At 51.1% G+C, this 25182-nt stretch overlaps 5 protein-coding genes across 5 annotated transcripts; 3 read left to right on the forward strand and 2 right to left on the reverse strand.

Annotated features, from left to right (window-relative positions):
• Nucleotides 1-5509: 5509 nt before the first annotated feature.
• Nucleotides 5510-6411, forward strand: EAH_00012940 (hypothetical protein, conserved; the record flags this gene model as incomplete). The annotated part of the gene is made up of 2 exons (XM_013391452.1): nt 5510-5812; nt 6085-6411. 2 exons carry the CDS (start codon nt 5510-5512, stop codon nt 6409-6411), a joined length of 630 nt encoding a protein of 209 aa, XP_013246906.1.
• Nucleotides 6412-8977: 2566 nt separating this feature from the next.
• Nucleotides 8978-15920, forward strand: EAH_00012950 (transcription factor IIIb subunit, putative; the record flags this gene model as incomplete). Its single annotated transcript, XM_013391453.1, has 10 exons — nt 8978-9060; nt 9449-9527; nt 11382-11573; nt 11899-12039; nt 12217-12337; nt 13248-13376; nt 13639-13976; nt 14345-14704; nt 15104-15372; nt 15764-15920. 10 exons carry the CDS (start codon nt 8978-8980, stop codon nt 15918-15920), a joined length of 1869 nt encoding a protein of 622 aa, XP_013246907.1.
• Nucleotides 15921-17459: 1539 nt separating this feature from the next.
• On the reverse strand, nt 17460-20153 carry EAH_00012960 (hypothetical protein, conserved; the record flags this gene model as incomplete). The annotated part of the gene is made up of 1 exon (XM_013391454.1): nt 17460-20153. The coding sequence occupies one exon, from the start codon at nt 20151-20153 to the stop codon at nt 17460-17462; it is 2694 nt and encodes an 897-aa protein (XP_013246908.1).
• Nucleotides 20154-20910: 757 nt separating this feature from the next.
• Nucleotides 20911-22845, forward strand: EAH_00012970 (hypothetical protein, conserved; the record flags this gene model as incomplete). Its single annotated transcript, XM_013391455.1, has 4 exons — nt 20911-21142; nt 21345-21879; nt 22195-22245; nt 22599-22845. The coding sequence occupies 4 exons, from the start codon at nt 20911-20913 to the stop codon at nt 22843-22845; spliced, it is 1065 nt and encodes a 354-aa protein (XP_013246909.1).
• Nucleotides 22846-23902: 1057 nt separating this feature from the next.
• EAH_00012980 (hypothetical protein) lies at nt 23903-24274 on the reverse strand (the record flags this gene model as incomplete). The annotated part of the gene is made up of 1 exon (XM_013391456.1): nt 23903-24274. One exon carries the CDS (start codon nt 24272-24274, stop codon nt 23903-23905), a length of 372 nt encoding a protein of 123 aa, XP_013246910.1.
• Between the last annotated feature and the right edge of the window lie 908 nt (nt 24275-25182).

Raw genomic sequence — 25182 nt, forward strand, 5'->3', positions numbered from 1 at the left:
GTCGTGAGATGCCAGAACAGTGCGCGCAGCATTTGCTGCAGCAGCCAGCATCTCTGTCCCCTATCGCTTGACGCCCCACACAGCAGCGAATATCCCGTCTCATCTTTTAAAGGTCGCACACCCTTTGTCTTTTTATTTTGCTTTCTTCACTGAGAGCAATATGCGACTGCACCGCAGCAGACAAGCACTCGTTCCATACTGTGTAGCCCTCCCCGCCGCTGCTGAGAGCGTCGTCGTCTTTACCAGCTGTACAAAGTACTACAGAACAAAGCAGAATATGTAAGAAAAAGAATATATGTGCCTCGAAAATTTTAGAAACTAGGCATATTCTCCTCTGTTGCCGTCAGCTTCAGTCTAGTGCTCTCCCCCACGAAGAGCAAGCTGCCCTCCGTAGGTTGTCTCGCGGAGCAGCTGCGCAGTTGTGGCGGTTTCTGCATCTTCACGACTTTTATGTGGTGTTTTCTTACAAATGTGATTTGATTGTTTTACCCGAAACGCCCTGCGCTGCGAAGCATTCCCGGGCTAGTCGCCCCCACGAGGGCTGACAGCGAAGCAATCGTTTATATAGAGGTTCCTGTGGTAATAGTAAAGTACTTCTGGTTTCTCCTGCCTTTTCAGCGAGGGTGATAGTTACCTCACCATGTGCTGTCTTGATTGATAACCCAGAAGGCGCCAACACAGACAGACAAACAGAGTTCATGCACTATTCGCGTTGCGAGAAGTGTGTGTGTGTGTGTGTGTTATTGAGGGCGGCGCTCTCAATATGTACTAGGACGGCAACACATACACTGCCGCAAAAGGGAAGGGGTAGAGGCAAATATAACCTTAAGAAACACTTGGAAAAGAGCCCAAGGACTGGGATATCGTGGGGCTTCATCTGCGGGCCTGTTTTGTCTCAACGCTAGCTCAGCATATATAATTGCGAGGACAGGAAGAGTTAGCATTATTCGGTTGTCGTGAGGCCCTTTGTGCTTTTTTTTAACCTGCCTTGCGATAGTCGGAACGTAGGACTACACTTTATTTTCATCTGCATCGCAGAGTTTCCTTCACTGGCTGCACACTCACGTAAACATACAACACGATATTCCACGAGATTAGGATATAAAAAGGAAAAGCGGGGATTGCATGGGAGACGTTGAGGCCGTGGCGGGGGTAAACTGTTTGACAAACCCCTCTTTTGCCTGAGAATACTTCTATATTTCTGCCTCAGCAGGGCCCAGGCAACGGTTCCGGGTTGACGCACAGTGGCTCCCAGGTCTATGGTGCATCTTGAAGCCCTACATAAGAGTATTGTACGTTTTTCATATTATAAATTTGCTTAAAACTACCGAAAAAAAACGGTGTACTTGATGCATCACAGCGTATGGTGGAGAAGGCACACGAGCAAGTGTGAATGAATACTCAGTTCTCAAAGAACTTAGTTCCTAAGTTTTCTGTGCTTGTATAAACCTTATCAAACGCTTTTTCGCTAAAAAGAGAGATGCTGTAGGGGTTAGTTCCCCGCAGTAGCTGTTATAGCGATAGAATTCCTACTCAAGTGCAGTGCTTTCCTTCGAAAGTATTTCAATGTAGATGCACCTTCATCGATCACATTGGCCGTCTGTTTTTTCTGGAGCATTTCCTTCGCGATTAACAAGTAATTCTGTGATTCTAAGCGCTACTAAATGATACTGCATTTTCAGTACCTGGCTAGAAGGAGGATAGATGCGCTTACTGCTCTTGTAGCCCCTCTTTAGTAACAATTAGCATATCCTTCTCATGTTTTCTCATGCACAGTAGTTTTAAATGAACACCTTCACCGCCAGTCTCGTCCAAAGGTTGAAGCCTATTTCTTCCAAGTCCTGTGATCACCTACAGCGGGTCAAGTTGTTCTCTTAGCTAGTGCATCAGCCATCTTAGCTGTTCGTGTTCAGCTAGCCAATCTAATGTAGATGCGTTTAAAAATCTCCTGCCAATTACAATTGGTTTCGTGTTGGGGCCGTTAACGAATTTCTTTTCCCCTTGTCGCCGTCTTTGTAGACTCACCACTCTAGCATGATCTTCCTTTGGGTTTGTTTGTGTGTTGGCTGGCAGAAGGTAATAGTAATAGTAGCCTGTGCAGGGTCCTAAGCAATAGCAAGATCTGGGTTATCATGCTGAGTTGAAGAATCTCCGTAAAGGTTGTATGCTTTTTCGTTGCTGCTGGCGTTCAGCTGCCATTCGAAAACACCATGCAGTGCACGCAACGGCAAAATGTGAGCGCACCTTATATAATCTTTTCGGTATCTTCAGTAAGCACCCACACTCGAATAGTGAATACCCATCAGAATCTGTTTTTTCTTCTGAATGACCGCAAGTTTCATGAAGGAGGAAGCGCACTCTCAATGAAGGATTCAAACTACGAAGCATCTTTGAGCAGTAAAATACTCCAATGAATAACACCTGCCTTACATATACAGCACTTGTTTTATACACAGGTTGCTCCTGAGATTTGCTGGCCTCCTCTTGTTGGAGTTGATCCCTACATTCCATTACAGCTTCCTTCCCTCGTTCACTTATCGTTTTAGAGCTGCAACAGCTGCTTTGTATAACCATACTGCTGATCTTCCGGAACGGGTCAGGCTTTCCATAACCAGAACCCTAGAATTGGCTAGGGTTCTGATAATGGAAAGAGCAAGCGGTACTCAAGAAACTCAGATGGTTCAAAGTTGCTGCTCTTCATCGCAGCACGCGGGCAAGTGAATTATACCGTCATACCAATGGAGCGTGCAGTTACTTGAAGTTACGAATGTTTTGAAACACACGTTTTAGTGCTGCCTCTCAGAACAATACGCTCGTTTCGTTGCTGTTTTAAGCTGGACGGGTAGTAGAAACCTAATCTAGGAACATGTGATGCTGCAGACTGTTTCAGGTTAGGCGCAACCGCTTAGTTCGTACGGCTGGGTAGTCTGCGATGTTTTTATTGCTTGTGCATCATTCTGCATGGGGAATGAGTCCAACCCATGTAGGGCTGATGGTGTAGGGGTATCACGTTTGCTTCGCATGCAAAAGGTCCGGGGTTCAATTCCCCGTCAGTCCAGTTCTGTTGAGTTTCATGCACTTCTATACGCCTTTTCACTATCCCACCATATCTGCAAGGTTGCAGTAGTACTGATTCACATGGCTAAGACCGCTACGCGCGATACAGAACGTTTTTGACGCTTCCTTGTGGTGTAATGTTTGTAGGCTCATCTGGAGCTCTCTACGCCTCCTGGGAGAAAGGAACTCTGCTTATTATACGCATTATCACAAGCGATGAGTGGTGGGAGAGACCGGCGTCGTTTGCTTCCATATCCACAGCGTTCCTTGCTGCTAATATACAGCCCCACTGCGTGCATGTATTCTTATTCAGTGCGAAGGCATACGCATCTCTACTCGACCCCATTGTTTTATTTTGTAATCGCAAGATAGCTAGTGAGGCACTTAGTGAAAACGAAACCTCCAGTATAATTCCTGGTGGCATATAACAATTAATTGTTTCTCATGCGTACTCGTACTTCAAGAAACCCATCAAAAATCAGGGGGAAGATAACGACAGAGGCATCATCTACCCGCCTAGCCACTGTTCCTCTTTAACTTTCTTCAGGCGAACTCGCAACTGCATCTGCCCCACGAAACAAGTTCAAAAGCATGTCTATTTTTAAGTTGGGGGAGAGATATATACCGCAGCGATTAATTCAATTTTCTGTTGTTCTCTAGCAATGTGCTAGCTAGGCTGGGGTTGCGCCACAGTGCAACGTTCATCCAAATTCGTATCCCCTTTCACTCGTCAACAAGCAAGACAAAAAGAAATACGGACGAAGCAAAGAGGACGGGTCTTGACTTCTTAGACCCAGTAATATGATGGGTTTGAGATGCTGATGTACTGCGAGTGCAGGTTGCGAGTCAGGAGTTGTTGAAGCTTCCTTACTGTTACTGAATTAAAATTGAGGAGGTTTCAACAACGCCTGAGGAGCAATTAATTAATTAGTTGCTCGCCCTTAGCGTGCGTCAATACACTGTAGCTGGCTCTGGTAGGGGTTGGTGCATGCATTCATAGTTGTGCGTATATGGGCTCATCGGGGAAGAGTTTAAAGGATTCAGAATGCATTAGTTAATTAAAATGTGTATTGTGCTTGAATGTTGTGTTTCTTTTATGAATAAGTTGCAACATGAAGTGCTGTAACTAAGCAAGAAGAAGATTTCCAAGCGGCTCAAGAACCGTTTCCTTTTCTTTGCTCGAAGCTTCTGGAGGTGCGGCCAACTGTCTCGAAGACGTTTGTAGTTTTTTTTTTGCACTGACTCTGTTGGGATTGCTGCTGATGCTCTCTTCACACCCATAATAGATCCCCCTCGACGTAGTTGAGAGGCACAGAGGGGCTGCAATTTCCAAAAAGAAAAATCAAGATAAGGATTGCCTCAAGTGCAGCGCTGTCCAAACAATACTCTGGGGGCCAAATAAACCCTAATCAGCTGTCTAAACCCGTGAAATATGCATTAAAAGGGATAAGGGCTGTGCTTTTACGTGGGTTTAAGCTGCAGCAGGACCTGCAATAAAGAGTGCTACAGCCCCCTAGCTTCAACTCGTATTGCCGTCCACAGTAAAGCTGGAGATTCGGATGTATGCTATCTGCTTTTTGAAAACTGCTACGCTCAGCATTTTAACGCTATTTATACTCACAACTGTAATCAGACACGACTGAAAACTTCCGCTACACAAGCTACAGAGAGCCTCCCATGGATGCAACATATTCGTTAGTTCTGCTCCAACTGTCAACCCTCGGCTTTCTGCATACACTAAGCACTTCAGGGAGTATTATGCCAGCTTCCCCCATGCTATTTACGAAGACTGCACTGTTAGGTCTAGGGTCACCTAAAAAGCTTTATTTTCTGTCTGTTGGTCGACGGCTTACGCCGTCTGAGAAGATACGCATAGCAACAAGATAGTGCTTCCAAATAAGCAGAGTAGTAGCGGCTTTTCGTGCGTTATGGAAAAAAATAATGAAGCAGCGCGAGCGGCGCTAGCCGGGGCCTATAGTCGTCACTGCTGTCTATGGTGTACAGAACGATGTCGGTGAAGGGAGAGGGAAAAGGGGCTGTAAAGTTCAATTCCACCTAAACTGTGTCTCTATAAAAAGGAAGAAAATGAATCGTGTTGTGTATTAATGCCCGAGCTACAGGAAGTGTACAGACACCCCAACCGTGTGCTTGTACAACTGACCGGCGGGACGGCGGCAGCTGCACAGCTCTCGGCGCTCGTTGGCGATCTGTGCAGCTTCCCAACTTTATTAACCTTCTTTGATAATATTCAAGTTAAATTCTTGTGAATAGCAGGACGCAGCTTCCTGTTGGTTGGACATGCGCTTGAGCTGCGCATACATCCGACGTATGATTGGGTTTCCGTTCAATTTGTGACGGTTGCGTCGGAAGATCGAGGGGAATCTTCTCATTTTTTAGACTTTATTTTTCGTTTTTTTGCATTCTTTTTGCCGTGCATGCAATTTTGAAGATGATGGTCGACGCATTCGGCGGCGGCAATGCCTCTCAGACCGCCTCTGCCGTTGATGACTTCTACTCCAGCGACGCGCCTCAGCAGCAGCCGGTGTTCTGTGCTGGCGGTCCCACCACCGGGTCCAATGTCTCCACTGAGACAGCAGTGCAGCAGACAGATGCAGACCAGCTCAGCCCTTCTCCCCAGGCAGCACAGACCAGAGCGACCGTTTGCTTAGGAGGCAGCCCTCCCTCCCCTTCTGAACTCAGCGGCACTCTCGACAGCCACAAGGTCCCTGGAGGCGCCAAATTCGCCGTTTCTCAGGTGCTTATCGCCTCCATATATGGGCAGCTTACCGACAGTCTTAGCAGCCTCTTGAATAAGGGGCTGCGTTCGCTCTTGTTGCAGTTATATGCGGGGCATGTAGTGTTGTTCCTGTTTCTTCTGCATTGCATGCACGAAAGTATCTGCAAGTTGGTTGTAGGAGTGATGGACTGTCGAGCTAAGGATATATATTGTATTTGGATGCTGCTGACTGTGTTTATTTGTTGATGCTTTTCTCTCTTTTTCTCTCTCTGTGCCGATGATGGCTGCAGGTTCATGGGGTGTATCTAGCGCTACACCGTTTGGTGTTAAGTCGCTGCGCTCCCTGGCCTGAGTTTTTTGCTTCTTCTTCATTCCAAAGGCCGGGGACAGGTGCAGCAGCAGTCGATCGCTTGGAGAGGAATCTGCGTTACTTCTCTACGAATTACATTTGCATTTGCTGCGTCTTAAGTCTTGCATGCGCTCTCTTAAACCCAGCGCTGCTGGGCGTCGCGGGGCTCTGTGGGGCCCTCTGCTCCTATGCATCTTTCAAGGGAGAAGTGCAGGTCAGCAGCAGCAGCCGCAGCAGCAGCAGCCGCAGCAGCAGCAGCAGCAAATAATCAGCACCCACGTTACTGCAAATGCAGCAGAAGACAGACACAAACACAAGCAGCAGAGGGAGAAACCTAGCGCTAGAGTTGCTGCAGCATTACCTCTCTTGTCTGTCTCCCTTTGCTTCCTTTTATATCTTTCTTGTGATCTCTCTCCCGCCCCATCTGTCAATAATTATATAATTGCCTCTCTTGTCTGTCTCCCTTTGTTTCTTTGTCTCTGGAGTTGTCTGTAGACCTCTCCTTTGTTTGTCTGTCTCTCTCCTCCTTCATGCGTCTTCTTTTTTTTTTTCTGTCTCCTTCGCTGTGTTGCATATATATATTTATGTGTATCATATATATATATATATCAACATATAATATATAGATATATATATATATATATATATATATATATATTTTACTGGTAGTGTATGGGTGTGTGTTTGTTGTTTTTTGTCTTTGTTCAGATAGGAGAGACAACAATACCGAAAAAGAGTTTTCAAGGGGGTGTATGCGCAGGTAGTGTTTGTTTGGCTTTGCTGCTAGCAGGCAGCGCGGTTATGATGTTGCTGCTGCTCTGCACTTGTGTGGTGTCTGTACACGGAGCCCTTCATAAAGGAGTTTCTTATCAGAAAATAGCTGAGAGGAATGATAATACAAACCAGTCAGACCTCGCAGTATAAACTCCCTGCACTTAACTACCATCCCTGCAGCAGCAGCAGCAGCAGCAGCAGCATAGGGATGCTTGGGAGCACCCACAGCAGCAGCAGCAGCTGTTGCTGCTGCTGCTGCTGCTGCTGCAAGAAGAACATGCAATGGAATCAGCGCAGTCGCTCTTTTGTAAAGTAAGAGGCAGACAGCAGGCCGCTGCAGCCTCTCTATTGCTGCTGCACTCCCCATTGTTGCTGCAGCAGCAGCAGCAGCTGCTGCTGCAGAAGTAGCAGCAGCAACAACAGAAGGATGCTCGTTAACTTGCAAGAGCATCCCTAAGAAATGCGTCAGCTACAGCAGAAGCTTGGTTAGGTTAGGAGGCCCCTGAGGGTCCTCCTACCCCCTCCCCCCCCACCCCCTCACCTATAGAGGGGCCCTTTACCTATGGGGTATATACTTAGAGGCAGATGCGCGAGTACAGGGGTTTATAGCGTCTGTCTATCTTTTTTTTACTCTCCTCTTTGGGGTCCTTTTAAAACTATTATTTATGTTTTTGAGGGGTTTGCATGCATGCGTTGACGGCCTACATTGCGTTATTATTGAGTTGCTAGAGATAGTTTAGCGGTGCTGCTGGTCCTGCTGCTGCTGCTGTTGCTGCACTCGCTGCTGTTGATGCTGAAGTTGCTGCACTTCCTGTTGCTGATGCTCTTGTTGCTGCACTTGCTGCTGCTAATGCTGGAGTTTCCGCTTCTGATGATAGATTTGCTGCTGCTGATGCTAGAGTTGCTGCTGCTGCACGCTGCCTGTGGCTTAGACTGATCCTCTTTCCTGTACAAGCCTCCTCTGGAGAGCAGCAGCCGCGCCAGGGAGCTGAGGCTGCTGCTGCTCGTCCCCTTGCTGCTGCTGCAGCTGCTGCAGCAGCAGCAGCAATAGAAGCTGCAGCAGCAACAGCAGTGGGAACGACAGTTCCTTTCGCAGCGTCTTTTGTGTTGCTGCTGGGGCCGTCGCAGGGCCGACTTACCTGGGGTGTACAGGCAGCTACAGCTGCCTATACGCCTCATTTGCTGCAGAGATACTATCGGTTTAACCATCCAACTATTCACAACAAAACTGTAAACAAACATCTGCAGCCCTAAAGATAGGCGGGGGGCCCCCTGGGGGGCCCCCTGGGGGCCCCCATAGCCAACGGCATACAAGTGCTGCTGTTGCTGGGGGCCCCCCTCTAAACGCAAGGATTTACGTTTAAAACCAGGTTATTTTGCATTAAAAATGTTTAATTTAAAGTCATTACAGAGATAATAAGAGAAAAAACAGCAGCAGCTCTTCTCTCTACTCAAGCTGCGGGGCCCCCACCGGACCGCAGCGAGCGGCGGCTGCAGCGCAGCTGATGCTTCTCCTCAGCAGCAGCAGCAGCAGCTGCAGGAGCAACAGCGGCGGCAGCAGGAGTATCAGCAGCAGCAGCGTTAGCAACAGCAGCAGCAGCAGCAGCAGCAGAAGTTGTCTTCCCTACCCTACTCCTACTAACAGCTTATTGACGAGTGCTGCTGCTTCTTCTGGGGGCCCCTCTTACGACTGGGGGCCCCCTCAGCAGCAGGGGGAGGGACTGCTTACCTTGCTGCAGCTGCCTTAAGGCTTTTGCTTCTTTTGTTGCAGCTGTCTCTCCATCTATGAGGAGACACTGCAGAGACGAAGAAGAGAAAAAGCAGCAAAGGAGACACCCATTATTATCTACTTGAGGTGTACATACACCGCAAACACAGCACGCAAGCGCTGCCTGTGAGAGACAGCGGAAGCTTCAAAGACAAAGCAGACTGCGGACAACAAGGCAGACAGCAGCAGCAGCAGCAGCAGCAGCAGCAGCAGCAGCAGAAGCAGCAGCAGCAGCAGCAGAAGCATCAGCATCAGCAGCAGCAGCAGCAGCCCACATCTGCAATTCTTCAAAATGAGCTCTACCAGGTCCTGCCGCTTCTGCGGCAGCGAAGAGCTTGAGCGCAGCGAACACAAGGGGGAGCTGACCTGCTGCAGGTAACAATTGCTTCTTTCGAGCAGCAGCAGCAGCAGCAGCAGCAGCAGCCGCAACAGCAGCAAGAGCTGCAGCAACAGCAAGTGCTGCGGTATGCTTCTGCTGAGGCAGTGCGAGTTTGAGGCCCACCACGCCGTCCGCAGCCAATGCAGCTCCTGCTGTGCCGTTGCTGCTGCTGCTGCTGCTGCTGCTGTTGCTGCTGCTGCTGCCCCCGTGCATGACTGTATTCTTCTGCTGCAGCATTTATAGCGTCGTCTGTTGAATAGAATCAGCGATAGGAGCAGCAGCAGCATCTGCTACAGCAGCAGCAGCTCGCGGTACCTCAGGACCCCCAGCAGCAGCAGCAGCAGCAGCACTCGGTGCATTGACGGTGTTGCGGTGTATATGCAGGTGTGGGGCCGTGCTGGAGGAGAGCGGCATAGTGGAGGGGCTGCAGTTCACAGAGGCAGCAGGAGGAGGCATGTCCTTGGTGAGAGACGCAATGCTGCTCTTGCTGCTGCTGCTGCTGCTGTTGTTGTTGCTGCTCTTTGTGCTGTTGCTGCTGCTGCTCTGTGCGCTGCTGCTGCTGCTGCTCCTGCTGTTCTGTGCTGCTGCTGCTCTCTGCTGCTGCTGCTCTTGCTGCTGCTGCTGCTCTTTGTCCAGCTGCTGCTGCTCTTTCCGCTGCTGCTGCTGCTGCTCTTGCTGTTGCTGTTGATGCTGTATTAGGGCGGCACCAACTCGTTTGCTGCTGCTGCTACGGTTGCGCTGCACCTACATTGTTTGTTGCTGCTGCATGCGTTGTCTCTGCTGCTGTTTGTTTGTGTGTCTGTCTCCTTATGCTGTCTGTCTCTGTCTCTAGTGTCTCCTCTTTGTTATGTTCTGTTTATATTAATCATACTATACTATATTATATTACATTATATTTATATTTATATTATATTATATTATATTATATTATATTATATTATATTATATTTATATTAATTATATTATATTTATTTTGTTAATAGGTAGGGCGGTTCGTCCCTGCGGGTAGCAGCGGCAGAGGTTTAGGGTTTGGCGGAGAGACGCGCGAACAGTCGCTGCAGAGAGGCCTCAGCAACATACAGTCTGTTGCAGGTATGCTGCTGCTGCTGCTGCTGCTGCTGCTGCTGTGAGCTGCTGCTGTGAGCTGATGCTGTGAGCTGATGCTGCTGCTGCTGATGCTGCTGCTGTGAGCTGATGCTTCTGATGCTGCTGCTGCTGCTGCTGCTGCTGCTGCTGTCCTTTGTTGGTGGTGGTTTTGGTCAAGGAGGCTTCGGCGTCTTGTCTTGCTGCATTATACACATTTGCTGCACCTCTGCTTTGTTTCTGCTGCTATGTGCTGCTCTTTTTGTACGATTTACTACTACTGCTGCTGCTGCTACTACTACTACATATGCATGTTTTGGTGGTGCTGCTGCTGCTGTTACTGCTACATCTGCTTCTACTACTGCTGCTACTGCTATTGCACTTGGATGATTTTCTGCTGCTGCTGCCTGTGCTGTTGCTGTTGCTGTTGCTGTTCCTGCTGCTGTTGCTGCTGCTGCTGCTGCAGATCACTTGCGTTTGTCTCCTCAGCAGGTTGCTTCAGCGCATCGTTTGTATCTGATGGCGTCTCAAAGAAATTTTAGTGTGGGGCGGCGCGGCGCTGTCGTCGCTGGAGCCTGTCTATACACCATATGCCGCAGAGAGAGGACCCCGCACCTTCTTATTGATTTCTCTGATGTTCTCAGGTCTTTAACACCTCATAATCATATACATATATATATATATATGTATATGTATTTATGTCTGTCTATCTATCTATATATATATTTAGATGTAGTTATAGATATAGTCGTAGATATACTTCCATATATATATATATATAGTTGTAGATATAGTAATATATATAGAGTTATATATATATATATACATATATATATATTTATGTATATGTATAATAATATATGTATAGTTGTATACATATATATAGATATGTATATAGTAATATATGTATATATATATCGTTGTGTATTTATGTATAAACGTATACATTTATTTATATATATATTTGTGTATATATATATGTATGCTGAAAGAGAGACAGAAAGAGACAGAAAGAGACAGAAAGAGACAGAAGGAGACACAAAGAGACAGAAAGAGACAGAAAGACAAGAGAGAAGCAGAGACAGAGACAGATCCCCTTCATGCAAACGCTGCTGCAGTTCCTGGTGCTGCAGCTGTTGTTGCAGCTACGGGCCCGCCTTATTGGCCTTGATGCTGCTGCTGCGGCTTCCTTATGGTGTTTGCTGCTGCTGCTGCTGCTGCTGCTGTGCTGCAGGGTCAGTGTGCGGTCTCTCGGACAGGTACGAAGCTGCTGCTGCATTTGCTGCAGCATTTGCTGCTGCAGCTTTTCTTTGGGGGTTATCTCTGCCTGACTACTGCTAAGGCTGCTGTCACCGTTCTCCCCGCAGCAGCAGCAGCAAGTGCAGCAGCAGAAAGTGCTGCAGCAGCAGTAGCAGGCTTCACTGTGGTGAAAGAGCGTCTCCTGTGGGGTGTCTCCTTTGGGGCTTACGAGTGTCTCCTTTGTTTGAGTGTTTCCTCTAGGTGTTTTTGAGTGTCTCCTTTGTCTAAATATCTCCTTCAGCTCTTTCTGCTTGTCTCCTTTAGGTCTTTCTGATTGTCTCCTTTGCTTAAGTGCCTCCTGTGTTTAAGTGTCTCCTCTGTTTAAGTGTCTCCTTTGTCGTAGTGTCTCCTCTGTTTAAGTGTCTTCTTTCTTTTAAGTGTCTCCTTTCTTTTAAGTGTCTCCTTTGTTTTAAGTGTCTCCTTGAGTTATGTTTTTTGGGTGTCTCCTTCAGGTGTTTATGAAGTTGCTGCGGGTGCTGCACGTGCAAGTCCCTCACGTAGACCCGTCTCTCTTCTTAGAGAGGTTTGCTGCTCAGCTGCAACTCGGAGACAAAACTCAGCAGGTCGCGCAGACTGCAGTTAGGCTAGTACAGGTAACTCAACTCCTGCTGCTGCTGCTGCTGCTGATGCTCCTGCTGCTGATGCTGCTCCTGGTGGTGGTGGTGCTGCTGCTCCTGCTGGTGGTGCTGTTGCTGTTGCACCTACTTCTGCTGGTGCCGCACCTACTTCTACTGCTGCTGCTGCTTTTGCTGCTGCTGCTGCTGCTGCAGGCTATGAAGAGAGACTGGATAGCAACAGGAAGGAGACCGATGGGTCTCTGTGGGGCAGCTCTTTTGATTGCTGCGCGATATCACGACGTGCAGATTGAGGCAGAGGATGTTGCAGTTGTGTGTTTGTTTGTCTCCTTTCTCTTTATCTTTCTTCTTCATTATTGTCTCCTTTGTCTCTATCTATCTTTCTTGTCTCCTTTGTCTTTATCTTTTTATCTTCTCTCCTTTGTCTCCTTTCTCTGTCTTCTTTTCTTGTCTCCTTTGTCTTCATCTTTTTGTCTTGTCTCCTTTGTCTCCTTTGTCTTTATCTGTGTTTCTTTCTTGTCTCATTTATATTTCTTTTCGTCTCTTTTGTGTCTTCACTGTTATCTTTTTTTTGTTGTCTTTGTCTTTTTTGTCTCCTTTATCTTTCTTTCTTGTCTCCTTTTTGTCTCCTTCGTTTTTCTTTCTTGTTGCTGCGTCTGAGTGTGTCTCTATGACTCGCTGACTGTCTCCTTTTCTCTTTCTTTTTGTCTCCTTGCATTGCTGCCTCTCTCTCTCTCTGCGTTTGCTGTCTCTTTGTCTGTCTCCTCCCTCGTCTTAATTTAGTTTAATTTAATTTATTTTTATTTTATTTTATTTTATTTTATGTTTGTCTCCGCTTTTTTCTGTCTCTTTTCTGTCTCTTTTTATGTTTGTATTATCTTTGCCTCTCCTTGCTGTCTCCTTTGGTGTCTCCTCTGCTCTGTCTCTTACTTGTATCTGTTTGTCTTTTTGTCTCCTTGTCTGTCTCATCTCTTTTGTCTCTTTATTTTACGTCTGTCTCCTCTCTGCTGTCTCTTTATTTTATCTGAGTCTCCTTTTGTCTCCTTTTGTCTATTTTCTGTCTCTTTTGGCTGTACATTTGTCTCTTGTCTCTTTATTTGTCTCTGTCTCCTCTCTTCTGTCTCTTTATTTTATCTCTGTCTCCTTCTGTCTCCTTTTGCTTCTTTAGGCTGTACGTGTCTCCTGCCCTACTCTCACAAAGCGTTTGTATGAATTTAAACGTACAGCGGTCGCTCAGCTTCCTGCTGCTGCACTTGCGGAGACAGATTTGCTGCAGCTACCTGCGCTGTCTCTGCCACCCTGCCGCCTCACAAAAAGGAGACAGCAGCAGCAGCAGCAGCAGCAGATACAAGACGGTAAGGCAGGAGACACAGCAAAAGTCGCAACGCCAGCAGGGGACAGAAGGATATGCAAAGTTCACTGCTGCTGCTGCTGCTGCTGCTGTTGCTGCTACTGCTGCTGTTGCTGCTGCTGCTGTGTCTTTGTTTGCTGCAGCAAAGGAGACACTCCCTCTCAGTGACGCAGGTGAAGCAACAGCAGCAGCAAACCGCTTGTCTCCTTCTGCGTCTCTTCATCGTGTTGTGTCTCTGCTTCCTGCTGTATCCGCCTAACGGCCAGCCTTACCTTTTGTCTCCTTTTGTCTCCTTTTGTCTCCTTTTGTCTCCTTTTGCTGCCATACTCCTCGCGTCTTTGCTTCTCTACCGACTGTCTCTCTTATAGTTTTTGTCTCCTGGAGTGGGGGCTGCCTTCTGTGTGCAGCAGCTGCAACCGCAGACGCAGGAGAAGACGCAGCAGCAGCAGGAGCAGCAGCAGGAGCGTCTCCAGCAGCAGCAGCAGCAGCAGAAGGAGCTGCAATTGCTGCTGGGGGAGAGGAGACACAAGGGCCTAATAAAGAAAAGGAGACAGAGAGGAGACAGCTGTCTCTCTCTGCTGGCAGCGATGCTCTCTGCAATGAAGTAGGCTGTCTCCTCGTTGTCCCCTCTCTATTTTTTCTTAGCTGCAGCAGCAGCAGCAGCAGCAGAAGCTGCAGCAGCAGCAGCTGCTGCTGTTGTTGCTGCTGGGCCCCCCGTTTGCTGTTTTGCTGCTTTGATGTTTGTCTAATTTTTATTTTTTGCTGTTTGCCTCCCTTCTGTTTGCTGCGCGCTGCCTTGGTTCGTCTCTGTCTCCTTTTTATTATTTATTATTTGTCTCCTTTTAATTGTTTATTATTTGTCTCCTCTTTGTTATTTTATTATATATATTTATTTGTTATTATTAGTGTCTCCTCTGCTTTTATGCGTTTTCGGTGCTGCTGCTGCTGCTGCTGCTTCTTGCTGCGCTGCAGCGTCCCTCTTCAGGAGACATTTTGTCTGTAGCAGGTTGGATAGTGCAGACAATCAGCTCCTCGGCCCCCCCAGAAGAAGCAGCAGCAGCAGCAGCAGCAGCAACAGCAGCAGCAGCAGCAGATGGCGCTGCTGCAGGAGGTGCAGCAGCAGCAGATCCAACAGACAAAGCAGCAGCAGCTGCAAGAAGCCAAAGCGCAAAAGGAGACACCAGAGACGGAGACTCTGCTGCATCGGGAGACACACGGGCGGGCTTAGAGACAGCAGCAGCAACAGCAGCAGCAGCAGAGGGGGAACACGAGGAGACAGTGCGACTCACAGAAAGCGAAAACCCTCTCGCCGACCTCCTTAGATCTGTTAGGGTAAGACCTTATTACTTTGCTGCTGCTGCTGCAGCAGCAGCAGCAGCAGCTGCTGCTGCTGCAGCAGCAAGAGCAGCAGCAGCATTTAGTGCACCAGCTGCTGCTGCAATGCCACGTTTGGAGCTGCTGCTATGTCATGGTGTACGTGGTGCTGCAGCGCCACTGCTGCTTTGCTGCTGCTGGAGGCAGCAGCAGCAGCAGCAGCAGCAGCCAGCTGGGGTGCTATAGAAGGCGCTGCGGGTGCTTCACTAGTAGGAGCAGCAGCTGCAGCAGGAATTAGGAGCTCCTGTTGCAGCAGCAGCAACAGCTGCTGCTATCACTGCTACTGCTGCTGTCGCCGCCGCTGCTGCTGCTGCTGCTGCACTTGCTGTTTGCTGCCTCGCAGCTGTGTCTGTGCAGGCTCGGGCTGATGAGTTGCTGCCTCCGGCGGAGACCCAAGGTCTCGCAGCAGCTGCAGACAGCGGGGAATCCCCGTGTGCAGCAGCAGCAGCAGCAGGTTCAGCAGCAGGTGCAGGTGCAGCAAGGCCTGCTGCTGCTGCTGCTGCTGCTGCTGCTGCTGAGGGGCAGCGGGGTGCTGCTGAAGGAGAAGAAGATGACGAGGAGTCTGATGGGGCTCTTGAAGATATGCTTTTAAATGAAGAAGAAAGAGAGGCAAAGGCACTCATATGGTTAGATATTCGTTGCTGCTGTTGTTGCTGCTGCTGTTGCTGTTGTTGCTGCTGCTGTTGCTGCTATTGTTCGTGCGGGTGCTGACAGTGGTGCTGCTGGTGCGACTGGTTTTGCTAGTGCTGCTGTTGCTGCTGCTGTTGCCGTTGCTGCTGCTGCTGCTGCGGTCGTTATCCGTTTGTTATGAAGCAGCATGCTGAGGAATGCTACGCCTTCTCGCCTCCTGTGGCCGCTGTTGCTGCTGCTGCGACTTTGCTGCTGCACTTGTTTGCTGCTGCTGCTGCTGTATTTGTTTGCTGCTGCTGCTGCTGCTGCGTAACTTTGCTGCTGCATTTGTGTGCTGTTGCTGCTGCATTTGCTGCTGCTGCTGCGTTTGTTTGCTGCTGCTGCTAGGGATGATTTAACCCGCGATATTATGCCTGAAGTAAATCGCCGTATGCGGCAGCGGAAGCAAAACGAGAGAGAGCAGCAGCAGAATCCAAACAAGAGGTGCCTCTCCTTTGCTGCTGTTTTGTGTCTCTTTGTCTCCTTTTTGCATTGTCTCCTCTAGCCCTTGCTGCTGCTGTCTCCTCATCTTTGCTGCTGCTGCTGCTGCTGATGCTGATGCTGCGCCTGCGTTGCTGCTGCTGCTTCGGTGCTGCTGCTATGATGCTGCAGCTGTGCTGCTGCTGCTGCTGCTGCTGCTGCTGCTTTGCTGCTGCTGTATCTCCTTTGAGTCTTGCTGCTGCGTCTTTGCTTTTTTTCTTTCCTTTCTGCTTATCTCTGCTGTTTATTATATCTGTCTCCTTATCTGTCTCCTTTTCGTCTCTCTATTCGTCTTCACTTCTTTATTTTTTATCTGTCTCCTTATGTCTCTCTGTATTATGTCTGTCTCCTTTTGTCTGCAGGCGGCGGCCTCAGGTGCAGCGCAATGCAGCCCTCGCAGCAGCAGCAACTGTACGTACACCTCAGACTAATAAAATAAATACAATTAACGCATGCATTATTATTATATTTCTCTCTAATTCCTCATTAACTCCGTGCTGCACCACCTGCCGTAGGCATGGCAGCAGCAGCAGCAGCAGCAAAGAGACAGAAGCAGCAGCAGCAATAGCTGCTGCTACTGCTGCTGCTGTTTACTTGTTGTTGTGTGTTGCCTCTTGCGTCTCCAGTTGTAGCCGCCCACTTGGTGCTGCAGTTGCTGTTGCTGCTGTTATTATTGCTGTTGCTGTTGTTATTATATTGCTGTTCCCCCTTCCCTTGCTGCTGCTGCTGCTGCTGCTGCTGCTGCTGCTGCTGCAGGCAGCAGAGTCTGTTCGGCTGTCTCTGGAGCGGAGGGGAAAGGGCCTCGCGCAGCGCATCGATGAGGAAGCACTTGAGGCGCTCTTTGCTGCCAGCAAGGTCGTAGACCTCTAGCAGCAGCAGCAGCAGCAGCAGCAGCTACAGCAGCAGCTACAGCAGCAGTAGCATCAGCTACAGCAGCAGTAGTAGCGGCAGCTAGAGCAGCAGTAGCAGCTACACACGCAGCTACAACAGCAGCAGTAACTTAACTGCAGCAGTAATACCAGTAGCTTCAGCAGCAGCAGCAGCAGCTACAGCGGCAGCAGCTAGAGCAGCAGCAGCAGCAGTAGCACCATTTGCAGCCGTTCAACCGGCAGCAGCAGCAGCAGTAACGGCAGCCACTCGCAAGTGCAGCAGCAGCAGCAGCGCCAACAACGATACCGGCAGCAGCCGCAGCTACAAGTGCTGCTGCAGTAGCCTCAGGAGCAACTACTCCAGCTGCAGCAGCAGCAGCAGCAGCAGCAGCAGCATTTGCTGGGGTTTGTGATTAGTTTTTAGGGTTTGCGCTATATTTTATTTATTCTTGTTTTTGTTTGCCTGGCGTTGCTTTAGACGAAGGAACTCTCTTCATTAACTCTGCTGCCTTCAGTGCAGCAGCTTCTATTGTTGCTGCTGCTACAGCTCCTGCTACTGCTGCTCCTGCTGCTGCTACTGCTGCTGCTAATGCTGCTACTGCTGTTGCTGTTACTTGAGGCAGACATCGCACAGAAATATTGAGGGGCCCCTCTGGGCTGCAGATGACGCGCCGCAGCGGGTCTAAAGAAAACAACTAAGCAGGAAGGCTCTGGCATGCTGCTGCTGCTGCTGCTGTTGCAGCAGCAGCAGCAGCAGCAGCGAGCTCTTCGTAAGATGCAGCAAGTGCAGCAACGTCAGCTGCACACAACAGACTTGGTGGGGCGCATGCAGAAGAGCCCGATAGGAGCCTTCGCGCAGCACGGGACAAAGCTGCATGCACACCTGGATGCTGCTGCTGCTGCTGCTGCTGCTGCAGCACCGCTTGGTGCTGCAGCTGCTGCATGACACTGCGAGCTCCTCTGGCTAGCGCTGGCGCTGCAGCAGAGGGAATAAGAGAGTGAAAGGAGACAGACACCTGAATAAGGTTAGCAGCAGTTTGCTGCAGCTCCTTCAGGTGTCTGTGCAGCACAAACGGAGCCAGCTCGGTGTGTGCTGCTGCTGCTGCTGCTGCACCCTTTGGGTGTATATGTGCATCTTGTAACAAGTGCAGCAGCAGCGGTAGCAGCTCGGAGACAGCAGCAAAGAGACGCATGAAATCCTGCAGAGACAGCCGCCGTATTTGCTGCGGCGGCAGCTGCAGCAGCAGCAGCAGGGCAAGAGGGCCAACAGTTGCTGCTGCGGCTGCTGCACCAACCTGCTGCTGCTGCTGCTGCTGCTTCTGCTGCTGCTGCAGTGTAGCGCGTTGTAGACGGGCAAGGGCATAGATGCAGCACGCAAGGTGACGTCGCGGTGCAGTGCTGCTGCTGGCCCTGCTGCTGCTGCTGCTGCTGCTCCGCAGTTTAAGCAGCAGCACCTGAGCCGCAAGCAGCAGCAGCTGCACTTCTGTTTGCTTTTGCCGTTGTAGCGGCAGCAGCTGCTGCTGTTGCTGCTGCTGCAGTGAAGTCTTTCTCTCATTGTGTGAGTCTTGCTGCTGCACAAGCAGCGGCTGCTGCAGCAGCAGCTGCCCGGACCCCGCCGATACATGCTCTTTCTGCTGCTGCAGCTGCTGCAGCAGCTCCTGCTGCTGCCGTTGTTGCTGTTCCTCCAGTACCTGCTGTGGCTGCAGTTGCTGCTTCTGCTCTGTCTGCAGCTGCTGCTGCATCTCCAGCTGTATTTCCTGCTGCTGCTGTTCTTCATGCTGCTGCTGCTGCTGCTCCTCTTGCTGCTCCTGCTGGTGGCGGTGCGGTAGCCCCAACTCCTGCTGCTGTTGTTGCTGCTGGTGCTGTTGCTGCAGCGGTAGGTGCTGTTGCTGCTGCTGCGCCTGTTCCTGCTGCTGCTGCTGCTGCTGCAGCACCAAATTGCTAATAAGACTTGACGTCAGCTTCAGCAGCTGCGGCAGAGGCAGCGCTAGGAGATTAGCCTTTACCTTGCGGGTGTCTCCTGTTTGCTGCAGCAGCAGCAGCTGCTGCTGCAGTGCCGACACTAGACGAAGAAACGGCTGCTTCTGCTGTTGCTGCTGCTGCTGCTCTCGTTGCAGCTGCTGCATCAGCAGCACAAGACTCCAGCAGCGCCGCAGCACCCGGCGCCCCTGCCGAGTGCTGCTAGTGCGGCCACCTGCAGCAGCAACAGCAGCAGCAGAAGCAGCAGCAGCAGCAGAAGCAGTAGCTGAATCTGCTGCTGGTGCTGTAGCTTCTAGTACTCTTGCAGTTGCACTATTTAGTGGCAGTGATACTGCTGCTGCTGCTGCTGCTTCTGTTGCTGCTACTGGTGTAGCCGCTGTTGCTATTGCTGCTGGTGTTGTTGTTGCTGCTGCAGCAGCAAGAAAGGGGGCTCCTGTGGGGGCTTCTCTAGTGGCCGGCGTCAGCCCTTGCTGCTCTGCTGCAACAGCTGCTGCTGCTGCTGCTACTTTCAGAGCTGAAGGCACCTCCGCTGCAGCTCCTGCTGCTGCTGGTGCTCGTGCTGCTGCTGTTGCTGCTGCCAGCCCGCTGCATGCACGTGCTGCTGCAGCAGACAGAATCGCAACCCGCACTGCGATGGGCACAGTCAGAGGCAGATCTTCCGGTAACTCCTGCTGCTGCTGCTGCTGCTGCTGCTGCTGGGTCTGGTGGACTTGCCGCCGCTGCTGCCGTTGCTGCTGCTGCAGGCGGCGCCGCGCTGTTTGCAGCAGCAGCAGCAGCACATCCGTTGGGAATGCTTCGTGCAGCCAAGAGGCGTCTCCCGCTGCTGCTTGTAGCGATTTGCTGCTGCTGCTGCTGCTGCTGCTGCTGCTGCTCTGTGTTGCATGCAGCAAGTGGAGGTGACCACTGGTCACGTACAGCTGCAGCAGCAACTCGATGTCTCCCAGTGAAGCTCGCGGTGCTGCTCGTCGCAGCAGCTGCTGCAGCAGCAAGCAGATAGGCCTCGGCAGCAACTGGATGCTGCCGCTGTTGCCGGTTGCTGTTGCTGTTGTTGTTGTTGCTGCTGCTGCTTGAAGCCCTTCGCTGTTGTGCCTGTGCTGCTGCCCAAAGAACCTGCTGCGGTGTATCTCGAGCTCCTGCTGCAGCTGCAGCAGCCGCTCTTGTCGCCGCGTTGCCGCCCTGCTGCGCTGCTGCTGCTGCTGCTGCTGCTGCTCTGCTGCACCCAAGTTCCGCAGGAAGGCCCCCAGCAGCGGGAACCGAGGGGCCTCGAGAGCAGCAGCAGCAGCAGCAGCAGCAGCGGCACTTGCAGTATGAACAGGGCATGATTTCTGCTGCTGCAGCAACAGCCGCAAGACAGCAGTGCAGTGTCTCCCCACCTCCGCTGTTACCCGCGCTGACAGCCCCTCAGGCATCGCAGCAGCAAATGCTGCTGCTGCTCCCCTCCTTGTTGCTGTTGTTGCTGCTGCAGTCGCTTCACTGTCTGCTCTAGAAGCAGCAGCAGCAGCAGCAGCAGCAGCTTTTGCTGCTGCTCGAACTACACCTGAGAGACGCCCACAAGGCACAGGTGGCTTCCATGAAGTCCGCTGCTCTTGTTGGTGCCCTTTGTCCTGCTGCTGCTGCTGCTGCTGCTGCTGCTGCTGCTGCTGCTGCTGCTGAAGAGCTCATATTTGCTTGACTTGGGGGAAGGTTTTGCGTTTTGTTTGCGTTTATTAAAATTCAAATAATAAAAATATGAAGGACAAAGAAGAGGAGGGAGCGGCAGCCAGCAAGAAGACCGCCGATTCTGGTGTCTCGACAGTCTCTAAACCCTAAACCCTAAACCCTAAACCCTAAACCCTAAACCCTAAACCCTAAACCCTAAACCACGAGATAATAAACCTGAGCCTGATTTTTGCTAGCTATAATTTCATCTTGTGGGGAGTTGTGTTTCTTTTGCTTCCGCTTATGCCGCTGCGGCGGCTGCAGCTAGAGACCCTAAACCCTAAACCCTAAACCCTAAACCCTAGGCCCCTCCAAATGAACCCTAAACTATGTTTTTGCAATGTCCCTTGTTATATAGCCTCTTGTTTGCTTACCTTCTATGCAGAATCTCTAGGTTTTAGGGTTTAGGGTTTAGGGTTTAGGGTTTAGGGTTTGCGTCTATAGGGGCCCCCGGGGGCCCCTATAGCTATGACTCGGTTGCTGCGACAGCTGCAGCTGCTGCTGCGGGAGCAGCAGCGAGGAGGCAGCTGCCTCTGTTGCAGCTTATCAGCAGCACGGGCAGCACACCCAGCAGCAGCAACTCGCCTGGCAGCAGCATCTGCTGCAGCAACATCTGCTGCAGCAACATCTGCAGCAGCAGTAGCAGCAGCAGCAGCTACAGCAGGGGCTTCTGGAGTACAGTCTCGTCGCTTGTATGAAGGTATGTTGCTACTGCTGCTGTAGCTGCTGTCACCGCCGCCGCCGCAGCTGCTGCTGTGAGGGCCTGGGCTGCTGTCTTTGCTGCTGCCGCTGCTGCTATTGCTACTGCTGTTGCTGCTGCTCCTGTTGCTGCTGTTGCTGCTAAGCCTGCTGCATCCTAAGCCGCAGCTGCTGCTGTTGCTGCATGCGGTGTTACCTTATAGGTTTCCCAACAGCCACAAAACCTGTTGCTGCTGCTGCTGCTGTAAATAGATTGTCTGCCTGCAGCAGCAGCAGCAGCAGCAGTAGCCACGGCTACAATGCAGCATTCACATCCCTGCGGCAGCTGCTGCGACAGCAGCAGCAGCAGCACCGGCAACAGCAGCAGCAGCTGCAGCGCCGCACTTTCAGCAGCACCGCGGGGGCTGCTGCAGAGACGCAGGATGCTTCAGCAGATGCAGCAGCAGCAGTAGCAGCAGCAGGGAGAGATGACCGTACACTTCAGATGTTTTGTGTCTGCGCCCCCGGCCTGGAGGAAGTGCTAGCTCGCGAGCTGCAGCTGCTGCTGCTGTCTCCTCAGCCGCATCTAGCTGCTGCTGCTGCTGCTGCTGCAGCTGGGGACACTGCAGCTGCGGTCGCAGCAGCAGCAGCAGCAGAAGCAGCAGCAGCAGCATCAACTGTGTTGTCTGTAGATGTACAAGAAGGAGGCGTTGCCTGCTCAGGACCCCCTGAGTTGCTGTGGAATATAGCGCTGCGCAGGTATCTTCTGCTGCTGCTGTTGCTGCTGCTCTTGCTGCTGCTGTTGCCGCTGCTGCTGCTGTTGTTGTTGCTGCTGCTGCTGCTGCAGCAGCTGGTATTGGTGCTGTCGTTGCTGGGGCCGTACAGCACCAGCAGGGTTGCAGTCGTTCCAGCAGCCGCAGCAGTTCTTGCTACTGCTGCTGCTGTTGCTGTTGTTACTGCTGCTGTTGCTGCAGCTGCTGCTGCTGTCAGTGCATGCGCTAGCGGTGTGAATGACACTGGTTATATTCGCTGCGTTTGCTGCTGCTGTTGTTGTTGCTGCTGTTGTTGCTGCAGCCGCATCGCTGAGGAAGTACGCGTTGCTGTGGGAGAGCCGTTTGTCGCTCGGTGAGATGCTGTTGTTGCTGCTGTTGCTGCTGTTGCTGCTGTTGCTGCTGTTTCTGCTTCTATTGCTGCTGCTGTAGCTATTGTGGTTTTTTCTAGCCCTGCTAGCAACTGTCTTGCTGCTGCGGGTTTTGCTGCTGCTGCTGCTGCTGCAGGGGAGAGAAGGAGCTCTCGCGTGGAGCAGCAGCATTGCCTTGGTAAGGCCGAGCTGTATCTGCTTTTGCTGCTGCTGCTGCTGTTACCCTTCGTGCTGTTTACCTGTGGCTGCGCTTGCCTGCTTGTTGCTATTGCTTTGCTGCTGCTGCTGCTGCTGCTGCACTTCCTCGCTGCTGCTGCTGCTGTCTCTGCTGCTGCAGGGAGAAGTTTTTGGTGTTTTCAGCAACTTTTAATGAACCTAAAATTTCAGTAAGCAGCAGCAGCAGCAGCAGAAGCAGCAGAAGCAGCAGCAGCAGCAGCAGCAGGTGCAGCAGCAGCAAGAACGAGGGCAGCAGCACTGAGCAGCATGCGGCCTTTATCCTCGACTTCTGCCCCTGTATCCGCATGGAGACACCAGGGCAGCAACAGCAGCAGCAGCAGCAGCAGCAGCAGCTGCAGCAGCAATAGCAGCAGCAGCGGTAGCCGTATGACCGTTTAGTTCAATCATGCGTCTCATGTTTGGTTGCTGTGCTGCTTGCTGCTGCTTGTTCTGCTGCTGCTGCTGCTGCTGCTGCTGCTGCTAGGTCTCTTCTCATGGGTCTCGTTTGTATTGCCGCTCTCTGATCTCTGCGTTGCTGCTGGAGGGTTTAAAAGAGAGAAGGAGACAGCTGCTGCAGCACAACAGTCTCCCTGACACCCTGCCTAGCTCTATGAACAAGCGAGGAGGTATGTTGGTGCTGCTGCTGATGCTGATGCTGCTGCTGCTGATGCTGCTGCTGCTCTTGCTGCTGGCGGCTTCTCGTGCTGCTGCAGCTGTGGGTTGTGCTGTCCTTGTGCACTGCTGCGGATCCTGTGCATGCTGCCTTTGCGTTGCTGCGGCTGCTTCTGCTGCTGCTGTTGCTGCTGTTGCTGCTGTTGCTGCTGCTGCTGCTGCTGTTCCTGGAGGTGCCTGCGGGCTTCTCATGCCCGGTGTCTGTCTCCTTCTTGTTCTTCTTTTCCTCTGTTTGTAAACCCTAAACCCTAAACCCTAAACCCCAAACCCTAGATCTGCTGAGACGGAAGCCTAAAGACAAAACCCTAAACCCTAAACCCTAAACCCTAAACCCCTTGTAAATGACCAAGGGGTGTCTCTTGTCGTTGCGCGTGTGCCTCTGTCTCTTTGCTGCTGTTTTGTTTCTTTGTTTGCCTGTCGGTTTGCTGCTGTTGTTTGCTGCTGCTGTTTGCTGCTTCTGTTTGCTGCTGCTGTTTGCTGCGTCTGTTTGCTGCGGCTGTTTGCTGCTGCTGTTTGCTGCTGCTGTTTGCTGTTACTGCGTGCAGCTGCTGGCTTGTTGTTTGCATGCGTCTCTGCGTGCTTGCTGCTCGGGTGTCTCCTTCTTCTTTGTCTCTTATGCTGCCGCTTCTTCTCTGTCTCCTTTGCTGTCTCATGCTGCTGTTTGTCTCCTTCCTGCTGTCTCCTTTTGCTGCAGCGGGCTTGGGGCCGCCTAATATTCACGTCAGAATAAAACACAACATATGCTTCGTCCGTCTAGCTGCTGCTGCGACTGCTGCTGCTGCGGCTGCTGCTGCTGCTGCTGTGCCTAAGCTGTTGCTGTTGTTGTTGCTGCTGCTGTGAACATGCTGCTACTGCTCTTTGCTGGGGTGTATGGTCAGTGTGGCCCTTGCTGCTGCTGTTGTTGCTGCTGCTGCTGTTGCTGCAGTTGCTGCTGCTGCTGCTGGTGCTGTTGTTGCTGTTGCTGCTGTTGCTGCTGCTACCGCTGCTGCACCTCCCCCTTCCTTTGCTTCGCTTTGTTTGCCCTGATGCTGCTTCTGTCGACCTCTGTGTATGCTCCATAGCTGCTGCTGCTGCTGTTGCTGCTGCTGCTGCTGCTGCAGGTGAGCGTGGCTGCCTCTGGGCCATTGACGCCTCGCCCTTGGCGCGTGCGTCAGGGTGTAGCTCCGCTGAGGGAGACACTTGCTGCAGCAGCAGTTTTTCTGTCTCCTGTTCTCAACCTACTGAGTAGCAGAGACAAGTAGGCAATTAGAGGCGTCCTTGCTGCTGCTGCTGCTGCTGCTGATCCTGCTAGTGCTGGTGGTGGTGCTGCTGCTACTGCTGGCGCTGGCGCTGCTGGTGCTTCTGCTGGTGCTGCTGCTGCTGTGCTGCTGCTGCTCTTTCTGTGTCTTAGTGTGTCTCCTTTTTCTGCTGTCTCCGGTGTTGTTTGTTTATTGAGGAGGATAGCTTATAAGTTATATAATATACATAATATATATAATATATATAATATATAATATATATTTTTATTTTATTATATTTCTCTGTCCACTTGTCTCCTTTCTGTTGTCTCCTTTCTTTCGTCTCCTTTCTGCTGTCTCTTGTGTGTTGTCTTCTGTCTCTTTTGTCTCCTTTCTCCTGCGTATTGTCTCTTCTCTTTTGTCTCCTCTCTGCTGTCTGCTGTCTCCTTTATACTGTCTGCTGTCTCCTTTCTACTGTCTCCTTTCTATTGTTTACCGTCTAGTGTCTCCTTTCTTTTGTCTCCTTTCTGCTGTCTCCTTTCTAGTGTCTCCTTTCTTGTGTCTCTTTGTCTCTGTCTGCATGCAGCCTCACTGTCTTAGACCCCTTCTGCGGTAGCGGCAGTCTGCTGCTGGAGTTGCTGTCGCTTGCTGCTGGCGCTGTCCCCAACTCCCCAAGCAGAAGCTTTCCTTTCTTCAGGGTCAGCTAGCTGGCTAGCTAGCTAGCTAGCTAGCTAGCTAGCTAGCTACCTAGATAGCCTTCTTCAGCTACCTCTTTAGCTAGCTAGCTAATTATCTAGCTAGCCTTCTTCAGCTACC

The sequence above is a fragment of the Eimeria acervulina genome, genomic scaffold (genome assembly GCF_000499425.1).
Source record: "Eimeria acervulina Houghton genomic scaffold, Eah_scaff73, whole genome shotgun sequence".
NCBI classification, from domain to species: domain Eukaryota; phylum Apicomplexa; class Conoidasida; order Eucoccidiorida; family Eimeriidae; genus Eimeria; species Eimeria acervulina.